General features: G+C 44.5%; 3 protein-coding genes across 4 annotated transcripts in view; 2 read left to right on the top strand and 1 right to left on the bottom strand.

The window, feature by feature from the left end:
* Positions 1-20,676, bottom strand: part of LOC308335568 (acetylcholine receptor subunit delta-like) — a 301,797-nt gene that overhangs the window by 39,834 nt on the left and 241,287 nt on the right. The window lies entirely within an intron of this gene.
* On the top strand, positions 2,084-3,394 carry LOC308335301 (flotillin-1-like; the record flags this gene model as incomplete). Its single annotated transcript, XM_080792317.1, has 1 exon — positions 2,084-3,394. One exon carries the CDS (start codon positions 2,084-2,086, stop codon positions 3,392-3,394), a length of 1,311 nt encoding a protein of 436 aa, XP_080648443.1.
* Positions 9,773-20,676, top strand: part of arhgap36 (Rho GTPase activating protein 36) — a 94,516-nt gene continuing 83,612 nt past the window's right edge. Inside the window, exon 1 of one of the 2 annotated variants that reach the window (XM_080792636.1) lies at positions 9,773-9,969. In XM_080792636.1, the coding sequence (XP_080648762.1) occupies positions 9,910-9,969 (60 nt within the window). In that variant the 5' untranslated portion in view covers positions 9,773-9,909. Of the gene's footprint in view, positions 10,000-20,676 lie in introns of both variants that reach the window. The other variant, XM_080792635.1, reaches the window with a different exon arrangement.

The raw sequence follows: 20,676 nt of genomic DNA, 5'->3' as shown, positions 1-20,676 counted from the left end.
CCCAACTCTATACCTAGCCAGGAAGCCACAGGTTAGTATTAACCTGCCATGCATGTCAGGAGCCACGGGTGAGTTTTAACCCGGCCACGGTGTTGTCGGACTAATGACTAGGTTCTTTATTATTTTTGTCTCCCGAGGAAGAAATTTGTCTTAGACAAAGGGACCGCATGCAAGGCGCGTAGCCCTTATGTCCATGTCGCCGCAGTGCAGCGACTAATGACTGTTAGTAGGGGCTATGTATGTCGATCTAACCATTGCGTATGCACCCCTTTCACGACAAGGACCCCCAAATGAATATGTTGTATACACGTAGCTTAATTTGTGTGCCCCCCGTGGCGTCATGTCGCAGCCAAGTCTATGGACATTTTTACAGAAACTTTATATACCGTATAAACTTTTCAGGCCAAATAAAATTACCATGATGTCATGTAGTTGATCTGGGACATCACACGATTGTAATTTTTGAGGGATATACAGCGTTTGTCCACACAAATTCAATATCTCAATATTTGCCATTGACAATGAAGGAGAAATTGGGTCAATTAATGTCCGCCAAATAAGACGTGAATTTAACCAACCAATCACATAAATGTAGTTGTTCATGAGATTATTTATGTATGATGATGTATAATGATGATGATAATATGATGTATGTTCACACGGGTGTGATTTTTTAAAGATTTATTTGAAAGTAGCAGATCTACAGGCTCGATGCGATGCGTTGTGAGCCTGTAGATCGGCTATTATTTCAAATAGCCGATGCATGTATAACAAGTGCTCATGATGTGGCCTATATAGTCACTTCTCTTGGGCTTGGTTTCATAGACCTGGTTGCTTATTTCTCTCGCAGAGTCTGGCAACACTTTCCACAGGCTATAGCGCCGTCGTCAACAGCAGCAGGGGGAGACGGGGAGTTGGAGCCCAACAGTGTGTGAGTGTTTCTTTAGTTTTTTTTTATCAGTGGTGAAGAAAGTACTCACACATTTCATACTTGCAGGCCACTTCACCCCTTTTGCATCCAGATCTTATTTTAATGATGTTTGGGAGACAAGAAACACTTTCCTGGGGGTTTTATGTGTGTAATACGTGTTTTTAGTATTTATTTTTGTATTTCAAAGTGCCAGTGATGTCATGGACACTATTATGGTCTCACTTCCTTCCTGGACTATAGGCTTACATACCCTCTCCACAAGGTGGGGTGAGTGCAGCAAAGCATTATGGTCATTGTAGTAAATCCAGCAGTGAGACCAGTGTCCATGACAATCACAGGCACTTTGAAATATACTAAAATATCTACAAACGCAAATGACCCACATAAATGCATGTTTCTTCAAGGCCTCTGCCGGGCTCTGGACAGAGGCCCCTGCCCAGTGTCCATATATGGAGCTGGCCAGTTCTGACATCACAACACTCCATATTTGGGCATGCCTGACACAGAACTCCATATATAGGAATAAAGGGACACGGAGAGACAGATACAGAACTATCCGGGAATAAAAGGGACACAGATAGGAGCTGTACTGTAGTAGGGTACTGTAATGTACGTAACTCAAGAACCGTTCCACACCACCACAGAGAGCGCAGTGCCCGGTGTCAAGTCCGTCGGATAGCCCGGTTGTCCAGAACCAGCACAAAAGACTCATCGGGCCGAATCGCCATAATAGAGCTGATTACACATCTACGTCATTAGCTGGATCCCCATACCTTGGAACTGACGACGCTAACCTGGAATAGTTATGACATCGTCTGACATCACGTTCATCGGATGGATCTCCATACGCGGAACTGACGATCACTCTGTCGGGCAGGATATAAAAAGCAGATAAAGCCGGTAAAACAGACAAACGCGCTCTCATATATATCCTCACTTCATATCGGTGGAGGCGTTGTCACGTGGAAGTAATCCTCAAGTGGAAGTAATCCTTAGTCAAGGAGTTGCACGCTATAGAGCCATCTTGGTTAAATTGTAATCGAAAGGTTAAGTTCTATCTCCGGAAGCTAGTTTTCGGTCATACAAGTAAGTTCACCACCAATTCATCCTTTGTGCGGAAGGTAATCAATCGCGAGGAGGTAAGAAGTCAAGATGTTCCACACTTGTGGTCCCAACCAAGCGATGGTCGTATCCGGCCTCGGCCGCTCTCCTCCCTTGATCATCGCCGGAGGCCGAGTGTTTGTCCTCCCGTTCCTCCAGCGGGTCCAGAAGATCACGCTGAACACTCTGACTCTGAACGTGAAGAGCGACAACGTGTACACCCGCCACGGCGTGCCCGTGTCCGTCACCGGCGTCGCACAGGTGAAGATCCAGGGACAGAACAGGGACATGCTGGCCGCCGCCTGTCAGATGTTCATGGGCAAGTCGGAGCTCGAGATCGCCACGATCGCCCTGGAGACGCTGGAGGGGCACCAGAGGGCCATCATTGCCCACTTGACCGTGGAGGAGATCTACCGGGATCGCATGAAGTTCTCCGAGCAGGTGTTCGAGGTGGCGTCCTCCGACCTGGTGAACATGGGCATCGGAGTGGTCAGCTACACGCTCAAGGACGTCCACGACGACCACGGCTACCTGCTCGCCCTGGGCAAGGCCAGGACGGCCCAGGTGCAGCGGGACGCCAGGATCGGAGAGGCGCTGTGCCGAAGGGACGCCGCCATCGGGGAGGCCAACGCCATGCAGGAGAAGGTGTCCGCGCAGTACAGGAACGAGATCGACATGGCCAAGGCCCGGAGGGACATGGAGCTGAAGAAGGCCGGCTACGACATCGACGTGAACACCAAGAAGGCCGAGTCGGAGATGGCCTTCCAGCTCCAGGTGGCCAAGACCAAGCAGCGCATCGAGGAGGAGCGGATGGAGGTGGCGGTGGTGGAGCGGAGCCAGCAGATCGTCCTGCAGGACCAGGAGGTAGCCCGCAGGGAGAGGGAGCTGGAGGCCACGGTGAAGAAGCCGGCCGACGCCGAGAGATACAGGCTGGAGACGCTGGCCGAGGCCCGGCGCGCGCAGCTCATCGCGCAGGCGCAGGCCGAGGCGGAGTCCGTCCGCATGAGGGGCGAGGCGGAGGCGTTCGCCGTGGAGGCCAAGGGCCGCGCCGAGGCCCAGCAGATGGCCAAGAAGGCGGAGGCCTTCAAGCAGTACCAGGAGGGAGCCATGGTGGACATGCTGCTGGAGAAACTGGCCCTGATGGCCGAGGCCGTCAGCGGGCCGCTGTGCAACGCACGGAAGGTCACCATGGTGTCCAGCGGCGGATCGGAGGTCGGCGCGTCCAAACTGGCCGGAGAGGTCCTGGACATCGTGACCAGGCTGCCCGCCGTCGTGGAGCAACTCACCGGCGTCAGCATCTCTCAGGGCGCAGCGAGCACCGGGAAGTCTCGCTTTCCGGCACCGGCACCAAGACAACCTTAGCCGGGCTCATTCATTCCAATGTAAATATCGTGGAATTTACACAATTAAATGCTGGTTCATCTTTGGAACCAGACCTTCGAAATCTCTTCCAAATCCGTCAACAAGGCCTGCCGTACGCACTGGAAAAATGTTGTGCGTGACATTTTCTTTTTTTTTTAAAACAATGTTTTATCATAATAGGAAAACTATTGGTGGAGAGGTTTGTCTAATGTTATGCTTAGCCAAATTCCAATGTTCCATATTAGATTCTTGTTTTTGAGACAATGAAAGGAGAAATCATAGGTCAAATGCCCGCAGCACAAACATTAAATGCTATTGTTGACAATGAAGGGACAATTTACGTCATCTTGTCCCCACACGTCTCAGATTTGCCATCGACAATTAAAGGAGAAATTAGGTCAAATGTCCGCCAAATATATACGGCATTCTGACTGGCCAGTATGAGATGATGCATGATGATGTACGATGATAAGAGCGCCCCTCACTTCTCATTTATATACGTTTATATATGCGAGGGACAGCGCATATTAATGAACACCACACTTACAATGGTGTGTAAATACACCGGATTTACAAGAATGCTGTATAGTCCCCATACGGATATTACAAAAAAGCACACTTGTGTGAAGTGAGTGTGGCTGCCACATGACGTCACATGACGTCAATGTTTGTTAAAAGTGTCTAGAAAAACATTAAACATCCATAGCATTTGCTGCCATATGGCGTAATTTCAAAAGCCAGCACATACTTAAGAGGGTACGAACAGAAGAGAACTAAAATTGCACTTGTGTGAAGTGAGGGGTGCCTGGTAATGTCTGAGTGCTCTAAACGGACACAAAGAGTCCATAGACTTTATAACGTAATTTCAAAAGCCAGACATTGGCGGGTCGCCCCTCAAACAAAAGAAGGCCTAGTTTTCACCTAATATACAAGACACTCAAGAAAACAAATTAAACCTACATTTGAGCCTATTTAAAAAAAGGTCCTGCTTGTTGTCCTGTCCATGATGAATCCTTTTAGTTGGACCTTAAAGGATCGGCATTCTCTTATGTAGGAGAAGGATGGACACTGTATTTCTCGTAAATGAGCTGTTTGACCTTCCACATCATACACAACAGAAACGGCACGAATGCATCAGTTTAATGTGTTGCTTCAATATAGCTTTGTTCACTAGTATTCGTAATGCCCCATATTCAGTACCGTCATTCAGGCAACGTCGGTATCTCTGCAGTTTAGTCAAATGGGACACTTCCGCACGCAACGCATGCAGGCAACATTTTATGTTTACATTTTATGATATGAGCAGCACTCTGAAAAAAAAAACAGTTTCACCCCCTCTGGAGTCTGTGACATACTGCTGTGTCGTCATCCCCCGTGGAGATAATAATAGATGCATAAATAAACAATAACCACAGGGTTAAAAAACACAGCATGTGGTGTTCTGTGTGCGTGTATATATGCTGCAGAGGCACAGGGGCAGTGTGGGAACTGCAGGGAAAGGCCATGATGGTTATTAACCCATTCTGACCTGAGATCAGATTCATACGAGGTTTCCACTGGACACACACTGGTCTGATTAACCAATTCTGACCTGAGATCAGATTCTAAAAATGTCAGTCGTTCTTCGAATTTTTCAAAAATAGCAGACCTACAAGCTCGTATCGCGCCACTCGGTGGCGCGATATGAGCTTGTAGATCTGCTATTTTTCAATAGCTAAAGCATAACATGATGCTAACACCAAAATGGGTGCCCGGTCAGAATGGGTTAATGCCTTGTGTCAGTTACAGTATGTGTACAGAACTATAGGATGGGAACACAATAAGTCAATGTCGATGGCAGCGCCCCCCCCCCCCCCATGTCTGTCCAAATGGACACAAATGTATGGTTTTTTAGCAGATTTACTCGTCTACATAATGACATACATTTTCCCTTCATTGTCAATGGCTTTTAATGTTTGTGTTGCCACAAATGTACGTCATATTTCTCCTTTCATTGCCAATGGCAAATATGAGACGTGTGGGGACAGAAGCTGTATATAGGGGTGGCTTAGATCTACAAGTGAAATCAATATTTTCAAAAACTTTTGATTTTGAGTTTGATTTTTCTTTTTTCATTCCTCAAAATATATATATTCATATAGTTCATTATGCAGGGAAAGAATTGGCCTCCAACATTGTGCTGTTTCCTGAGTATTGGGCTTTGGGGGGTCTCTCTCTCTCTCCCCAGAGCAGTCTGAATGGTTCTATGAGATCAGTTTGACATGAACTTGTACTGTAGGTACTTTTTTTAAACCATGTATGTAAACTTTCTTTAAACAATGTACTTTTGAATACTTGATTGAGTACTTTTTTAAACCATGTGCTTTTGAATACTAGGCATAATAGCATTTTTAAAACCAAGCAAACAGTCCAGTACTTTTAACTCGAGTACAAATTTGACAAGTAACTTTCACTTGCAGAGTAATAATACTATGCTTTGACTCAAGCACTGCAGGGTTGAATACTTTAACCATTACTGTGTGTAGTATAGCCTACTACATTAATTTTGGGACATCATGATTCACGACAGCTCTGACCCTATCCTTTTACCGTCCCAGATTATGTCACGTTAGTGTCCCACCCCTCTAGCAGAGATAAACCACTAAACTCATTTTAATAGCTTTTATTTCCTCCCATGGAGAGATAGAACCCTTATCTTCTTGTTTTCTTTACTGTGGGATAAGACCACCAGGGGGTGTCATTTCAACGTACCCTCCTATAACATAACAGAGCCCACTCTGTAACCCCTGTTACTGAACAAACACTATTATATAGCAATGATTACTATCCAAATAGCCTATACAGCTATTTAACACTTCTTTTAACACTGTGTGTGTGTGTGTGTGTGTGTGTGTGTGTGTGTGTGTGTGTGTGACTGTCATGCGACGCACGTGTGTGCGCACATGCGTCGCATGAAAGTTAATGCGTGTAATTATGCTGAAAATCTATCCAAAAGGTCATGAACTCAGGGCAAGTACATTGTGTGTGCATGCGTGCGTGTTTGAGTGTTTCCACTCAATTCCAAACCACTTATGTAAATAAGGTCATGGATCACAGAGTGTTTAGTTTCCCTCAACATACAGATAAAGGACTCCTGCAATTGTGTGTGTGTGTGTGTGTGTGTGTGTGTGTGTGTGTGTGTGTGTGTGTGTGTGTGTGTGTGTGTGTGTGTGTGTGTGTGTGTGTGTGTGTGTGTGTGTGTGTGTGTGTGTGTGTGTGTGTGTGTGTGTGTGTGCGTGGATCAACAATGTGATTACAGTGACAGCTTTCCTCTCTCTTGCCCACTTTCTCTTATCTCTCTCCCTCAATTCAATTTAAATTCAAAGGGGCTTTATTGGCGTGAGTAAACAAACATATGTTTACCGGTACATTGTGTGTGTACAGTACATGCGTAGGTATGTACAGTATGCATGCTGCATGCATGCATATAGCCTACATATAATGTGTGTGTGTGTGTGTGTGTGTGTGTGTGTGTGTGTGTGTGTGTGTAGGGGGGCCTACAGTTAATGGAATGAATTCAAGAACTGTGTTAAATTGCAACTTAAAGGAAAACTAGCTTACAAAACCATTGTGCATTTGCTGTCAGAAATACTGTCTCTCTCTCTCTCTCTCTCCCTCTCCAACATTCTTAGTTCAACTTTCCACTGTTGTAGATGAAACGCACGCACGCACGCACACACACAGGCATTCTGATCAGGGCCTTACCATCAAACTCCATGCTTCCTGTGTCTCGACAGCCCAGAGCATGCTGTTAGCTATGACACACACACACACACACACACACACACACACACACAGGGAGAGAGTGAGAGAGAACGGTATATTTGTCTGTCACAAAGAGAGAGTTGGAAATGAATAGCATTTCAGTTGCCTTTGACAGGCGGACAGAGAGCCCCATTTGGAACCTCACTCTACGCTCTTACTGTATATCTCCGAGAAGAGTTTCCGTATCCATAGTATAGACTAGAGTCTAGTCTATACTATGGCTCCGATCAGGTTTACCTCCTTGTGTAGTGAGTTGAGCTTTCCTAGACCCGTGATGCGACTCCCAAATCACCCATATTCAGGACAGCTGTGACACCTGGCTGCTGACTGAATAAAGGGGAGCCACACCCAGGCCATCAGAGTAGCTGGCTGGCTTGTTGTGGTTGCCTGGTGGTGTGTTGGGTTTAGGTGCAAGAGACTCATTGATGGTATGCAGTATGCCTCTGCTGTTTTTGTCCCTATTATTTTGGTTATTTGATGTTTTGTTCATTTTTGTTTGTGCAAAGCAGCTGTTTTAGTCATTTAAATTAATAGTAGTTCCTCAGAACCGTGTGCATTTGGTCCCAGCCTTGCCAGTATGGCAAGCAGCAGGTGGTTCAGATAGTAGTCCCGACAGGTGCGTTGGTCACGGGTGCCAGGTGGTAGGCTGTGTTTGGGATTTAGTATAGTCTGCATGCTTATTACTGTTTGAGTGTTTAACAGTATCTCTTTCTTGAAGTGATTGAAGAGTGAAGTGTGTCTTGCCGTGTGTGGACTCTTTGGTGGCGGTTAGACGTTTCCCTTCTCTCCCCTCCCTCCCACGCCTGTGTCCTGACACAGGATAGCTTTAAAACCCCTGCTACTGCATAGTATAGCACATAGGCCCCTAACTGTCATTCATAATGCCTTTTCATATTGAATTTGATATTGATTGGTTGGTAATGAAGTCATTTTAGCTAAATAAACTTTTGTAGCTGATAAATAAATGTGTATTCTAACCTGATCTTCATTCTACCTTGAGTTATAAATCAAACAAAACTATTTTGTTTAACTGGAAATGCACGTCTCTTCTGCCCTTTATTTCAACCCTGGGTAAGACTGATTTATTTCACCCCTGTCTAAAAAAATGACGTGCCTGTCCTAAGTTATCATCTGTAGCTCGCTTTATGTTAACTATACTGCAAAAGGTTTTCGCCACTGGTTTGGACGGCACACCCTTTCTACCGATGCATATACCTCTACTCTACCTATATGGAACCTCTTCTCTGAACTAAGTGCATATAGGGACAGACATACTATACTAGCCTATTTCCTACTGTCTACACCAAATGACTAATCTAAGCCTATATGCATGATGCAGCACAAACGGCAAAAGTAGCCAGTGTTTTTTAAAGTTCATTCTACCTAGGCCTCTACATTACACGACTCTACATTGCTAGTATAGGCCAATCTTTAATTGTAGGCTATATAGCAATGTAAATGTATGTTTTAACTTTTTTTTGTATCGTTTCCCACGCCAATTAAGTTCATATAAGTGGATTTAATTTGGAGGGCGCGCATGCGTTTTTGTGTCTTGGCTTGTGCGCGTGTAGAGAAAGAGACGTCTGTCTTTGGTAGCCTATAATAAATACGCTGACAGACACTCGGACAGCCTAACAACATTAGATATTCTTGAGTTGATGTGATGCCATTGAACTGTTGTGGCTGTTAAACCATAAAACCATAAATGCAGAACGTTGCCAACTTGCCTAGAGGCAGGCAACAACGACAGATAGATAGAGTTGGCGGTGGTGCAGGTGGGGGCCTGGGGGGGATCGGGCATAATTTGAGACGACAGAAAAGAATGGAGTCTGTCAGAAACAGAAGAAGGGGAGGGTCAGACACGGCGTGAAAACACAGAGGGGGCCTGGGGGAGGAGAGGAGGAAGATGAGAGATGTGCCGAGAGAGAGAGAGAGAGAGACTTAATTGACTTGAAATGTTGCGCCAAAGTAACTCCATGTTGCAAAGTATGATTTTTCTTCTTTCGTTGTGCCACGGTTGTGAATGATGCTCGCTGCACGGATTTAAAGTACCGGTATGCTCCAAAAAGATGAATATATAACAACAACATAAGATCTTTTTCATCACAACTCTGTTCCGTGTGCCGTGGACTTTGTGTCTTCCTTATGACAGGTTTGGTTTCTGTTTATATCGGACTTTAAGTAACGACGCACATTTTTTCTGTTAAGAGTTAACTTACGTTTTGTAATTTGTACAGGTGCAGTCAAGTCATTTTTCTTTAAAAATAAATAAATAAATAGACCGAAGATAACATTTTGTCCAATATGGGATTTATTCGTTGATGAAAGAGAATGGGATGGGAGAAGAACGGGTGAATGAGAAGACGGGAGGAACGGGAGTTCTATGGCCAGAAATATCTCATTTAAAAATATCCCTTTATTATATGTAAACTTTTCTTTCGTGTTAACGACGATATTGGAAGAGGCTCATATAGTCTATATAGCCTACCAGGCAGTGCAAGCTCTATTTCAACAACGCCTCGCAGCGCAAGTTGACCAGCCAACCGAATTGAAAGTTTGAAACCAAACCAACAACGTTTTCATTCACCAGACTCGACCAGAGAGAGAGCATGGCATGAAAGACGACACGTGCACGGCAGAGGAAACGACTAAATAAGTGCCTGAGTGAGGACACACCAGGGCAGGAGGAGACAGAAAGACAGTCTGACTGGATGGATGCTACAGGACGGTCAGCTTCGACTCCAGCAGCCATGCAGACTGAGGAGTACGCTGTGAGACGAGACATGCACTTCTATTACGTGGTGAGTCCACAACAATACACGTGTGTGTGACTGTGTGTGTGTGTGTGTGTGTGCGTGCGTGCGTGCGCGTGCGCGCTCTTGGCATAGCTAGGTCTCAATTTGGGACTAATTAGTCTCTACCGTCAAACCATTCTCTAATTCAGTGATTCCTAATCTTTTTAGCTCCACTGTCAGACCCAAAAGTGAAATTTGATGTCTCACATAAAAATAAGTAGTGAAAAAAGCCGCTCTACAAGGTCACAACACGTGTCGTGAGCTTGTAGATCTGCTATTTTCACTACTTATTTTTATGTGGAATTACAGTGCTCTCTAATTGAGGCCATACTGTACGTGATTTGCGTGCCTCCAAATTCGACTTACAGTATTGTAAGTGAGCTTGCCATGTCATGTAGCCTTGGACCAAGACTATCATCGATGTATTTATATCGAAAGTCGGACTCTATAAAATAGATCTATGATAGTCTTCTTGGTCCAAACTAAGCTACTAATGTCCTGAAAAGATTGTTTGTGAGCGTGGCTCCTTCTCCTTTAGGAAATTGGTTAAGATGTTTCATGTCTTTAGTCAGTCAGGGTCCCTTCATCCTGCATGTGAGACTCTGGGTTTGAATCCCGGGCTACATTGCATTGGTGCCGTGCCGTCACCGCCGTGACCCAGAGGGGGTTTCACTCGCCCCCCAGCGGTTCTTTTTATTCTTTTTTTTACTGAGGTTAGGGTATAGGCATAGTTTTACTGAGGGGGGCGACAGTGGCTCAGGGGTGGCCGGTAGAACAGCTGAGGTTCCCAGTTCGACCCGGGCTCCCCCAGAGTTGGTGTCGAAGTGTCCCTGAGCAAGACCCCTAATTTCTCCCGATGTGCAGGTTGGTGCTTTGCATGGTTTCCTCTTAGGGATAAGGTTAGGTTTAGGCATAGTTTTACAGAGGTTACATTTGGTTTAGGCATAGTTTTACGGAGATTACATTTAGGAATAAGGTCGGGTTTAGGCATAGTTTTACTGAGGTTAACGTTTAGAAATACCTGGTGGCAACTGTTAACGAGTCCGAGGTCGTCGGATTTGACCCGGGCAGAGCGTGTTTTGGTGGCGAGCGAGCGTTCTTGTGTTCGTTTCCTGGTGGAGTTTGGGTCAAATGGGGGTGAGGGTAGCAGGTATAGTGGCTTCAGAGCCTCTGCCTGATGACCAAAAAGTCTTGATAATCTCGCCTGATTCCAATTGAGGAGATGAAAGGGGACTTTAATGTACTTTTCCGTGCGGGTTAGAAGACTGTGACTGTACTGTGTCTGACTGAGATGATTATCGTGATTTCTGAAGCCTGGAAGCCAGTGGTGTAATATAAACCAACTAAGTACATTTTCTCAAGTACCGTACTAAGCCTCTTAAACCCCAGGGGCGTCTAGGAGGGAGGGAAAATCTAAAATATCGGAGTTGGAACCTGAGACCTTGACCTGCCCCATTTACCCGCTGAGAGCTGTTCATGAGGTGGACAGCCGCTGACCCCCGCCGGCGGCGGGGGATTGGGGCGTAAGAGGTTTTAAGTACAACATTTGAGGTATTTTCTTTTACTTTACAGGAGTATTTCCAGTTTTCAGTACTTTTAATTATACTCTACACTTTGTAGAGAAAAGTTCTTATGCACAGTTGCACACCTACAGGGACAGGTGCGTCGGGGCCTGCAACCAAGTGCGAATAATGAGAGAAAAGTGGGAGTATCAGGATACCTGATATCTGCAGATTTTTATTATTATTACAGAACATACATTTAGGCCATTTATGTACATTTCGGCCAATTCGAAGAATATCCGTTCTACAAGCTCACAATGCATGGCATCATGAGCTTGTAGATCAGCAATTTTCAAAAGATTTTTATACAATTCATAGGCTACACTTGAAAAGTTGTGAAATGGAACATTCTGTATGAGAACTTTCTACTTTTGGTACATATATTGATACTTTTGTATCTCCATACTTTTGTACTCCAAGGAACAGCAATGTCCGTGTCCGCCTATGTGTTCAACTATGTATGTGTTAATGAGCACGAGTATGACTATTAGTACCAGTAGTTGCTGTTGTCGCTGTTGTGCCAGAAAGAGATAGTGCTGTACTGTACTGTTGCCTGCTAATGAGAGAGAGAGAGAGAGAGAGAGGCACCACTCAGTTCACACGGTGTGATTTTTTGTTAGTTTGAAGAAGTCTCACTGCGGCAAGACATTTCTCTGTGTCATATTGTTTTTTTGCACCCCATTAACCTTCTTGGGGTTAATAGGTTCATAAGTTACCCATATACTGTATATAAATACAGTATATATTTTTCAATTAATCAGTAATGCCATATGATAAATACAATAAAACAACTCTGTAGCATCAAAAGGTATATTTACAGAGGGTTGGGGCAGACGATGCTATTACACCAAGGTGCTCAAAGGTGTTAAACTAAGACCCAAAAAGGTCAGCCATTCTTTTAGCTTAGTTTTTAACTAGGCACTCGAGGTCTTCACTACTTTTTTTTACCCCCGCAGGGCATTCCACATTTTGGTGACCGCATGTTTTCCGAGCCGAACTCTGTCCCCTCCCGTTTCTAGGTCAGACTGAACGATGGGCTTATCGGCAGAGCGCCCTTACTTCCGAACAAACGCCGGCAATGACAACGAGACGTTATACCAAAACAATATCAGTTTACAGTACCTCCCCTTGGTGTGCTTTGGTGTGCCTCCTCGGGCTGTTGTGGACAGGGAGTTGTCCAGGAGTTGCACCACTCTAGCCTGATTGTCAGACTCTGAGAGAGGTCTATGGGCTGGAAACCAGGCTAGCACCACTCAGTTCACGTTGCAGTATTGATACAGTGAGTTATATAAGTAACAAATGTCAGTACCTTTTACCACCACTGCTAGAAGCATTCACATAAGATACAGTGCATCTAACAACAACGTCAAAATGACATTCCTGGTATAACCATGTCATTTCTGTCTCTGGGCTAATACTGTATCTTATCATGTGTTCCGGCTCATCGATGTCTCGCGGACTTATTGCCACATCATAGAACTCGCTGACACTTTGAAGTGGACTTTGAAGCTCTAAATCATGTACTGTATACGACTAATTTAAATAACTAATTCCCTCTTGCTTTACTCCAACATGGCACTGCAGCCAATGCCGTATACTGTACACAACAAAGCTGGTGGTGGTCGAGCTGTTTTGACGTGCAATATCAAAATATTCCCGAAAGTTTAAATAAATGTCTATGGTTCCCCTATGATTACGAGACAAAGAACACCTTTTAGCCTTGACCCATATACTGGGCGGGAAGTGGGAACCCCTTTTGGTGTTTTAAGCATTATGTTACACTTTAGCTATTGAAAAATAGCAGATCTACAAGCTCACAGCTACGAGCTTGTATGTCTGCTATTTTTGAAAAGTCTTGGAAATGTGGCTCAAATCTTTGAATGTATATTCTTTCAGAGTGAAAGTTTTTAACTCAAATCTTTGCTTCTGAGAGGTTCCTGGAATAACATATCTTCCGATGGGGGTCGGTGGCCAATTAAATAACATTTTTGGGGTCCTTGACATGAAATATTGAGCACCACTGATACAGAAACATGAGGTTTTTCAGAAAACTGTCATGTCCTGACATTTTTTAAATTCCGCCGTCAGGCCTAAATAGGTTAATATGTGTGTGGCTGCAGGATGCAGGGACTCGTGAGTACGTTAATGCAGGATATATATACAGGGTGGAGGGACCACACATCATTCTTCACATGCTCTCCCTCCAGTCATCGAGGTTATTGTTGCTTCCTCGCAGGGAGTGAACGCTTCCTTTTGATGTATTTTGTTGGTCAATCTTAAAGCTATAAAGTGCGGCGAGTGGACCTACATGTACACTGTGCCGGGGGCAGGTTTATTATGTACACACATTACGTTTATCAGCTCAGTTATCACCTCGCACTGAACCATGATGGAACCTAAGTGGAATGTGATGTACTCTCTCTCTCCAAAATTAGTGCAAACGATACGGTAACACTACAAAAGAGTAGAGAGAGAGTCTATAGAATTTAGACTTCATTGTCCCCAAAGAGGGGGAATTCCTTTCCGCAACACTGGCCATATCAGACAACAGTTAAATACAGCACAATAGCACACAATAGTGACAATACAACAATAATAGCGACGTACAATGAGAAACAGCAATGCAACACTCGGCAACACTCGGTTATCACTGTTGTTAAATTCAAATCCTAGAGCTGCCTGAAAAGCAGTTGGGCCTAATTTGATTGATTGATTGATTGGTTTTAGTTGGCACTCGAGTTTACGCGCACGCGATCTACAAGCTTGTAGATCGGCTACATTCAAATAGCCAAAAGTTTAAATAGCGCTGGAGTAGCTAATGTATGTTTTGTAATAGTATAATATGCAAATGCCCAAAGTAACTAAAGCAAATCTTCTAATAATTATCCTGGAGTAGTAAAAGTACAATATTTCTCTCTGAGATGTTGAGGAGTAGGAGTAAAATGATAGAATATTGAGAACACTTCAGTAAAGTAAAAGTACCTCAAAATTGTACTTAAGTACAGTACTTGGGTACATGTACTTAATACCATAATGCTTTTCCCCCACTGGTAACATAACAGAGAGAGAGAGAGAGAGAGAGAGAGAGAGAGGAAATGGTGAAATTAAAACATGTCATGATTTATTTACATGGCAGCCATTTGAAATTAGCCAATCTACAAGCTGACAACGCATTGCAAAGCTCACGCATTGTGAGCTTGCAGATCTGCTATTTTCAGAAGATGTTTTTGAATTCCAGACTTTTACGTTGTCAAAGTCGTACAATCTTGTCACACACATTACCGCAGTGACATTTGTGTTCTCCGCATCTCGGAGCGGTGAGCCGCAGCCAAACCGCGCTCGTGTGAATCATTTGATTAGTTGATTTGACCCCCCCAAATCATCCAACCCTTTGATGCCGAGTGCAAGGAAAGGGAGGCATTGGGTCTTTGGTATATGACCCGGGCCATAATGTAGAGCAGTTTATTACGGTATTGACACTTTTACTTAAGTAAAAAAAATGTGAGTACTTTTTCTCCCACTGTGTAGCTACTATAGCTCCATGTGGCCGGCTTAAATTGAAAAGGATGTGAGGATGTTATGTTGCTCGGTCATGTGCAGTCAGTGGTGTGTCATGCTCGTATATAGAACTCAGTACCACGCTAGTGTGGTACCAAACACATTGTGGCGTGTCGTGCACGTGCAGGCACGGTACGGAACGGTGCACTGCACGCACGGTAGAACAAAGAAAATGTGTCACCTGAACGCAGCCATCAGCTGGTTGCAGCCGAGTCTACTGTCCAGTGTCCCTGTGGGAGGTCTTTTAATCCATTAAAACCCAAAGTGCACTTTTTGGCCAAAAGGGGATTTTGTTTCCACCGGAAAAAAATACTTTTAGTTACTCCAATGCGCCCAGAGAACTGCCTCATAGAGAATATTTTTCCCCCGGTGAAAAAAGTACCATTTATACGTGTGGTGGGGGGCTCAGAGTGCGTCCACTAAGGAAAGTAGGCTTTCTAATGACACAACCCGCCTTAATTTGTTTTGGTGAGTAGCAAAAACGTTCTTTTTATTTACGCCAAAGAGGAGAGGCTGGTCTGATTTCGATTTGAGATTTAAAACTGAACGTCCCATAGCCTTATTATATACGGCGCAGGGCAGAATCGTAGAAGCGGTAGAAGGCTATGATTGGTTGAGCACGGAATGTGATGTATGATGATAATAGCGCCCCTCACTTCACACAGGTTTGATTTCTAACTCAAATCTTTGCTTCCGATGGTCCCTGGATCAAAGTATTTTGAGATGGGGGGGGGTCTGCGGCCAAATACATATATTTTTGGGGGTCCTTGACATGAAAATGTTTGAGCACCACTGGTAGAAAACTTTTAGGATTTAGAAGGCATTTGTAGAATCTGCCTCAGGTCTTAATGGGTTGAACTGTCAACGGGGTGCTGCGGTCGGTGAACTGGGACTAATTACAATGTCCTTTGTCTTGCTGACGTCGAGGTGAAGATGGTTATCTTGTGTGGGTCTGTGGGAGGAGAGCGTCTGCTAAATGCAATTGCAATGGACAACACACGACCATTTTGGAAAGAACTTAGGCCCCTTCCCTACTTCCTTCACAGGTGTTACCAATGATACTAATGAAGGCTCTGTTCCATTCTGGTCAAACAGAGTCAGGGGTGCTGCTGTTGCGCATGTTGGCTCACTGGAAACACTCGGCTACACCAGTGGGTCTCAAAGTGTCTTTGATTGGGTTCCAAATGGCTTGGTTCTGAGAGTGTACAAATGCAACCACGTGTACAAATGGAAGTGTCCATTTGGTTATGGGAGTCCTTGAAATAAAAAAATCACTCCCGTGTGAAGTGAGTGGTTGCAACTCTGTGTGGGGGTCCCCCGGGGGTCCTCGGAAGTTCCAGACCCACAAGAACGTGGCCAGGGTGCCCGGTTCCGGGCGAGCCGCCCCGCATCCGAAACGGTTGGGAAATGACAGAGTTACCGTGTGGGGGTCCCCAGGTGGGCCCTCTACTGTACTGTACTGTACTGTACTGTACTGTACTGTACTGTACTGTACTGTACTGTACTGTACTGTACTGTACTGTACTGTACTGTACTGTCACTGTACTGTAACACCCCAAAACATCATATATACAGTTGGTGTGTTAGGCTGCGCAACAGTGACACCTGGTTGTGCAAACAAACCAAACGCAATTTTCGTGCTCGGACACAGCCAGCCAGCCAGAGACACACGAGTGGTTGCACCACTCAAAGAATATCCACTGAACACTAAACGGAGCCTTAATTAGTATCATCGGTAACACCTGTGAAGGAAGTAGGGAGAGTAATTCTGTGTGCCTATAGAGCCTCAGGGCAGAGTGGTGGGTTGTGAGTAGCCTGCTGGGATCAATGCCATTGTCGGGTTTCTGATTTGGTCTCGAGCGGAAATATCTTTCCATCATCCGGTTTCTTTTGGCACAATAATAATAATCTTTTGGTATATGTCCATCTTTTATATTTTCTTCCTTTCCCCCCCCCCTCAATTGGATCTCACATGGGCTCATTTTAGGACGAATAACAGGCTTTCCTCTGTGGTGCTAATTAAGCCTGGTTAGGCTGTGAATGGTGAAAGAATGGCTGTCGACGCCTGTCACTGAAACATTTTACAATAAGGTATCGTGTTTTGAAAGAGAGAGAGGGTGGCATTGACGCGCCGAGCGGTGAAAAATGAAACCAGCTTTTGTCTGTTTCCCAGCTCCTCTTCTTACCCAGTAAGAAGCAGTCCAGTTGAACCAGTTGGCATTATATGGTTGGTTGAGCTCCATGCAACCTTTTCACAGCATTTTGACAGGTAAACACGCCCGTTCATTCATTCATATTCATTCATTCACACCTTTATTTAAAGAGGGTATGCGCATGCGCAAAGTGAGCTTAACATTGTTTAACGTTGTTTAATGCCATCAGTTAGGACTTTTCTGTTTGGATGTATGGGTTGTTAAGGCCAGAAAGTAGTTTTTTGCCACTCTGTAGGCGTTTCCACATAAAGTCCAGTAATAGAAATCAACAAAAGATGAGATTTCTCGCATTTGGCATTTGGCATTTGGCACAAGGGGGGGGGGGTTAGGCTCTTTATACGAGAAATCTCGAACCTGGCATATATTGTGTTTTAATGGTAGCCTGGGTTGGGATGGAGTTGCTTTGCAGGCAGCTGATCCGGTCTGGACTCTAGAGCGGATACGGAAACGATGCACACTTGTCTGTACGTGTGAATTATCGGCTGTCCGGAACTGAGTAGTGTGAGACGTTTGGGGACAAAAAAAATGCAATTATTAACATGTAAAGTAATATTACTTTTTAAAAGTAACTAGTAATAGGTAATATATTACCGTTCACTAGTACCTACCTACCTACCTACGACAGACAGACAGACAGACAGACCGTGACACTGAACATGTGGGTGTGTTGGGTGTCTGTTACTTACTGTAAGAACTGGAGCAGACGAGGTCGGCTATAATTAGCAACACCGGGTGGTAAACAGACACAGGGTTTCAGGAAGTGACAGTTACACGGAGAGTATCAAATAAAATGGTGGCTCTTGTTATTGTTGTCGTTTTTGTGAATTGATGGATGGTTGGCGTGCGTGTGCGCGTGTGTGTGTGTGTGTGTGCGTCTGTGTGAGAGGTACTTTCCTACTAGGCTGAGGAATATATCCCACCCTTTTCACATTGGCCTGTTTTGGACAAAATGCCTCAAATCACCCAATTGCCATCAAAGGCGTATAAGAACAAATGTCACTTTTCACATTGGCCTATTATAGCGCCACCAGGAGGCCACAACCTGACCTGGCCTATAGCGGAGACCTGTGCCCAGAGGGGGGAACTTTATCTAGTTCCAGCATAAAATCGAAGGGTCGCAATTAAGGGCTGTTCCTCAATCAATCACATCTGCTGAACCAGCCGACTGCTTCAAGCAGCGCCTGAAGACTTCATCTTCATGAGTGAGCCTTTTTGTAGAAATATTTTCTTCTGGGCTGCCATGTTGTCTCACGTGTTCACTTTTTCTCTGTGTGTTTTTCCCTCCCAATATACACCAACTGTTTGGTCTCCTTCCTCAGGTGTGTCTCACTGTTTTGTTTTGCGTGGAAGCACTTTGTGAATCGACGTCCGATTCAATACAAAATGTCTTCTAGAGCCCTGCAGTTTTCTGAAGAACTTTATGATGATGCTCAAACCATTTCATGCAAAAGGACCGCCGAAATTATATATATTTGTAGATTGGCTAAATGACATACTGTACATCAGAGTACAGAGTGTTTAAGTGTTTTAATGTGCTATGTATATAAATGTTTTACTCACTTACTACTATATCCCACTCCCTCTTGGAACTTTGGAAATACTTTACTGAGCTCTGTTTGATTCATGTTTTTGCAATCGGGATCACACACATGCACGCGCGCACAGAAAGACACATATATTCTTTCCTGTCTCTGCGTTCTTGTCCGTTTGATTTGCGAGTCCTAAAGGCTTGGAACTTCCATTTGGCACCACCCCATCCCAGGACGGTCCAAGTTCCACGCGCGCCCCGTCCCATGGCTCGTGTATGAGCTAAAACGTGCGCCCATACGTGCGCGTGCGCGCTGCGGTGTGTTTGTATTGGTCGCTGGTTATAGGACGTTGCCTAACATCTTTGTACATTTACTGAAGTACTGTGCAATTTTGAAGTATTTTCTGTACTTTTACTTCTATTCGGTTACATCTCAGAGGCATATACTTTTACTCCACTACAATTGTTTGAAAACTTTAGTTACTACTAGTTACTTAAACACATAGCAGATCTACAAGCTCACAAGATAGTATGACCCAAAGTGTTAATGTAACACAGCTCTGTTTACAGTACACCTTTATTTAATTCTCATTTTATATCCAATATGTATTTCTAAACGTACGTTTTCTCATGCCAATAAAGCGCCATTGAATTTAAACCATTCTGGACGGGAAACCCCCTTTTGGTGTTTTATAACTATAAGCATTATGTTATACTTTAGCTATTGCAAAATAGCAGATCTACAAGCTCATAGCGCGCCACCGAGTGGTGTGCTACGAGCCTTGTACGTATAGGTCTGCTATTTTTTTGGAAAAGTCGTGAAAATGCGGCACAAATCTTTGAATATATATTATTTCAGAATACTTTTTATTTATTTATTTTGACGTCTGGCCTAAATGGGTGAATTGAGAGACAGAGAGAGAGAGAGAGAGAGAGAGACAGGGTCAGAGAGAGGTGATGTTCCCAGCGTTGGGCGTGTTGTGTTGGGTGGACATGGGAACTAATCCCACCGCACGCGTCTCTACTTTGTTATACATCTCCACTTTCCTGCACTCTGAGGGAGAGGAAAAAGAAAAGAAAAAAAGCCGCGGCGAGTGTTGTTGACGTTCCCAAAGATCATGTTGTGGCACGGCAGAGCAGCCCCGCTGGCTGCCGGGTCAAATCCCACCCCGCCGCGTTGCAGATTGAGTATATAGCTCTGGTCCATAATAGCCTTATAATGCCGGTTGCTTCGAGGCTTTGCGGGACTCTCCATTACCTGTACCGCCGCACAGAGTGTTGGTTCAGTAACGGGGTCTCCCTGTCTCTCTCTCTCTCTCTCTCTCTCTCTCTCTCTCTCTCTCTCTCTCTCTCTCTCTCTCTCTTCAGTAATATAATCCATTTTGGCCGGGAAGCTCATAGAGTGCGGCGCTACGAGCTTGTATATGTCTGCTATTTTTGAGAAATCGTGAAAATGTGCCTCAAATCTTTGAATATTCTTTCAGAGTTTCAGTTTTTAACTCAAATCTTTGCTTCTGGGGGGGTCCCTGGAACAACATGTTTTCAGATGGGGGTCGGCGACCAATTATATATAATTTTTGGCGTCCTTGACATGAAATATTGAGAACCACTGATACAGAAACATGAGGTTTTTCAGACGTCAGGTCGAAATGGGATAAACATACAAATGCAGTTTCATCCAATCAGGAGAGGGTATACTCGTACAGGGTACAGAACATGTTGAAGTGAAGACACAAATACTTGAGCAGTAGTGCTGCCAACAAATATTCCATATTCGAATGAATACTCGAATGTAAAAAAATAAAAGAATAATCGAATTTAT

The sequence above is a fragment of the Protomyctophum bolini genome (genome assembly GCF_963924005.1).
Source record: "Protomyctophum bolini genome assembly, chromosome: 20".
NCBI lineage: Eukaryota > Metazoa > Chordata > Actinopteri > Myctophiformes > Myctophidae > Protomyctophum > Protomyctophum bolini.
Note: the sequence above shows the minus strand (reverse complement) of the source record. Positions and strands in the feature narration are given on the sequence as shown.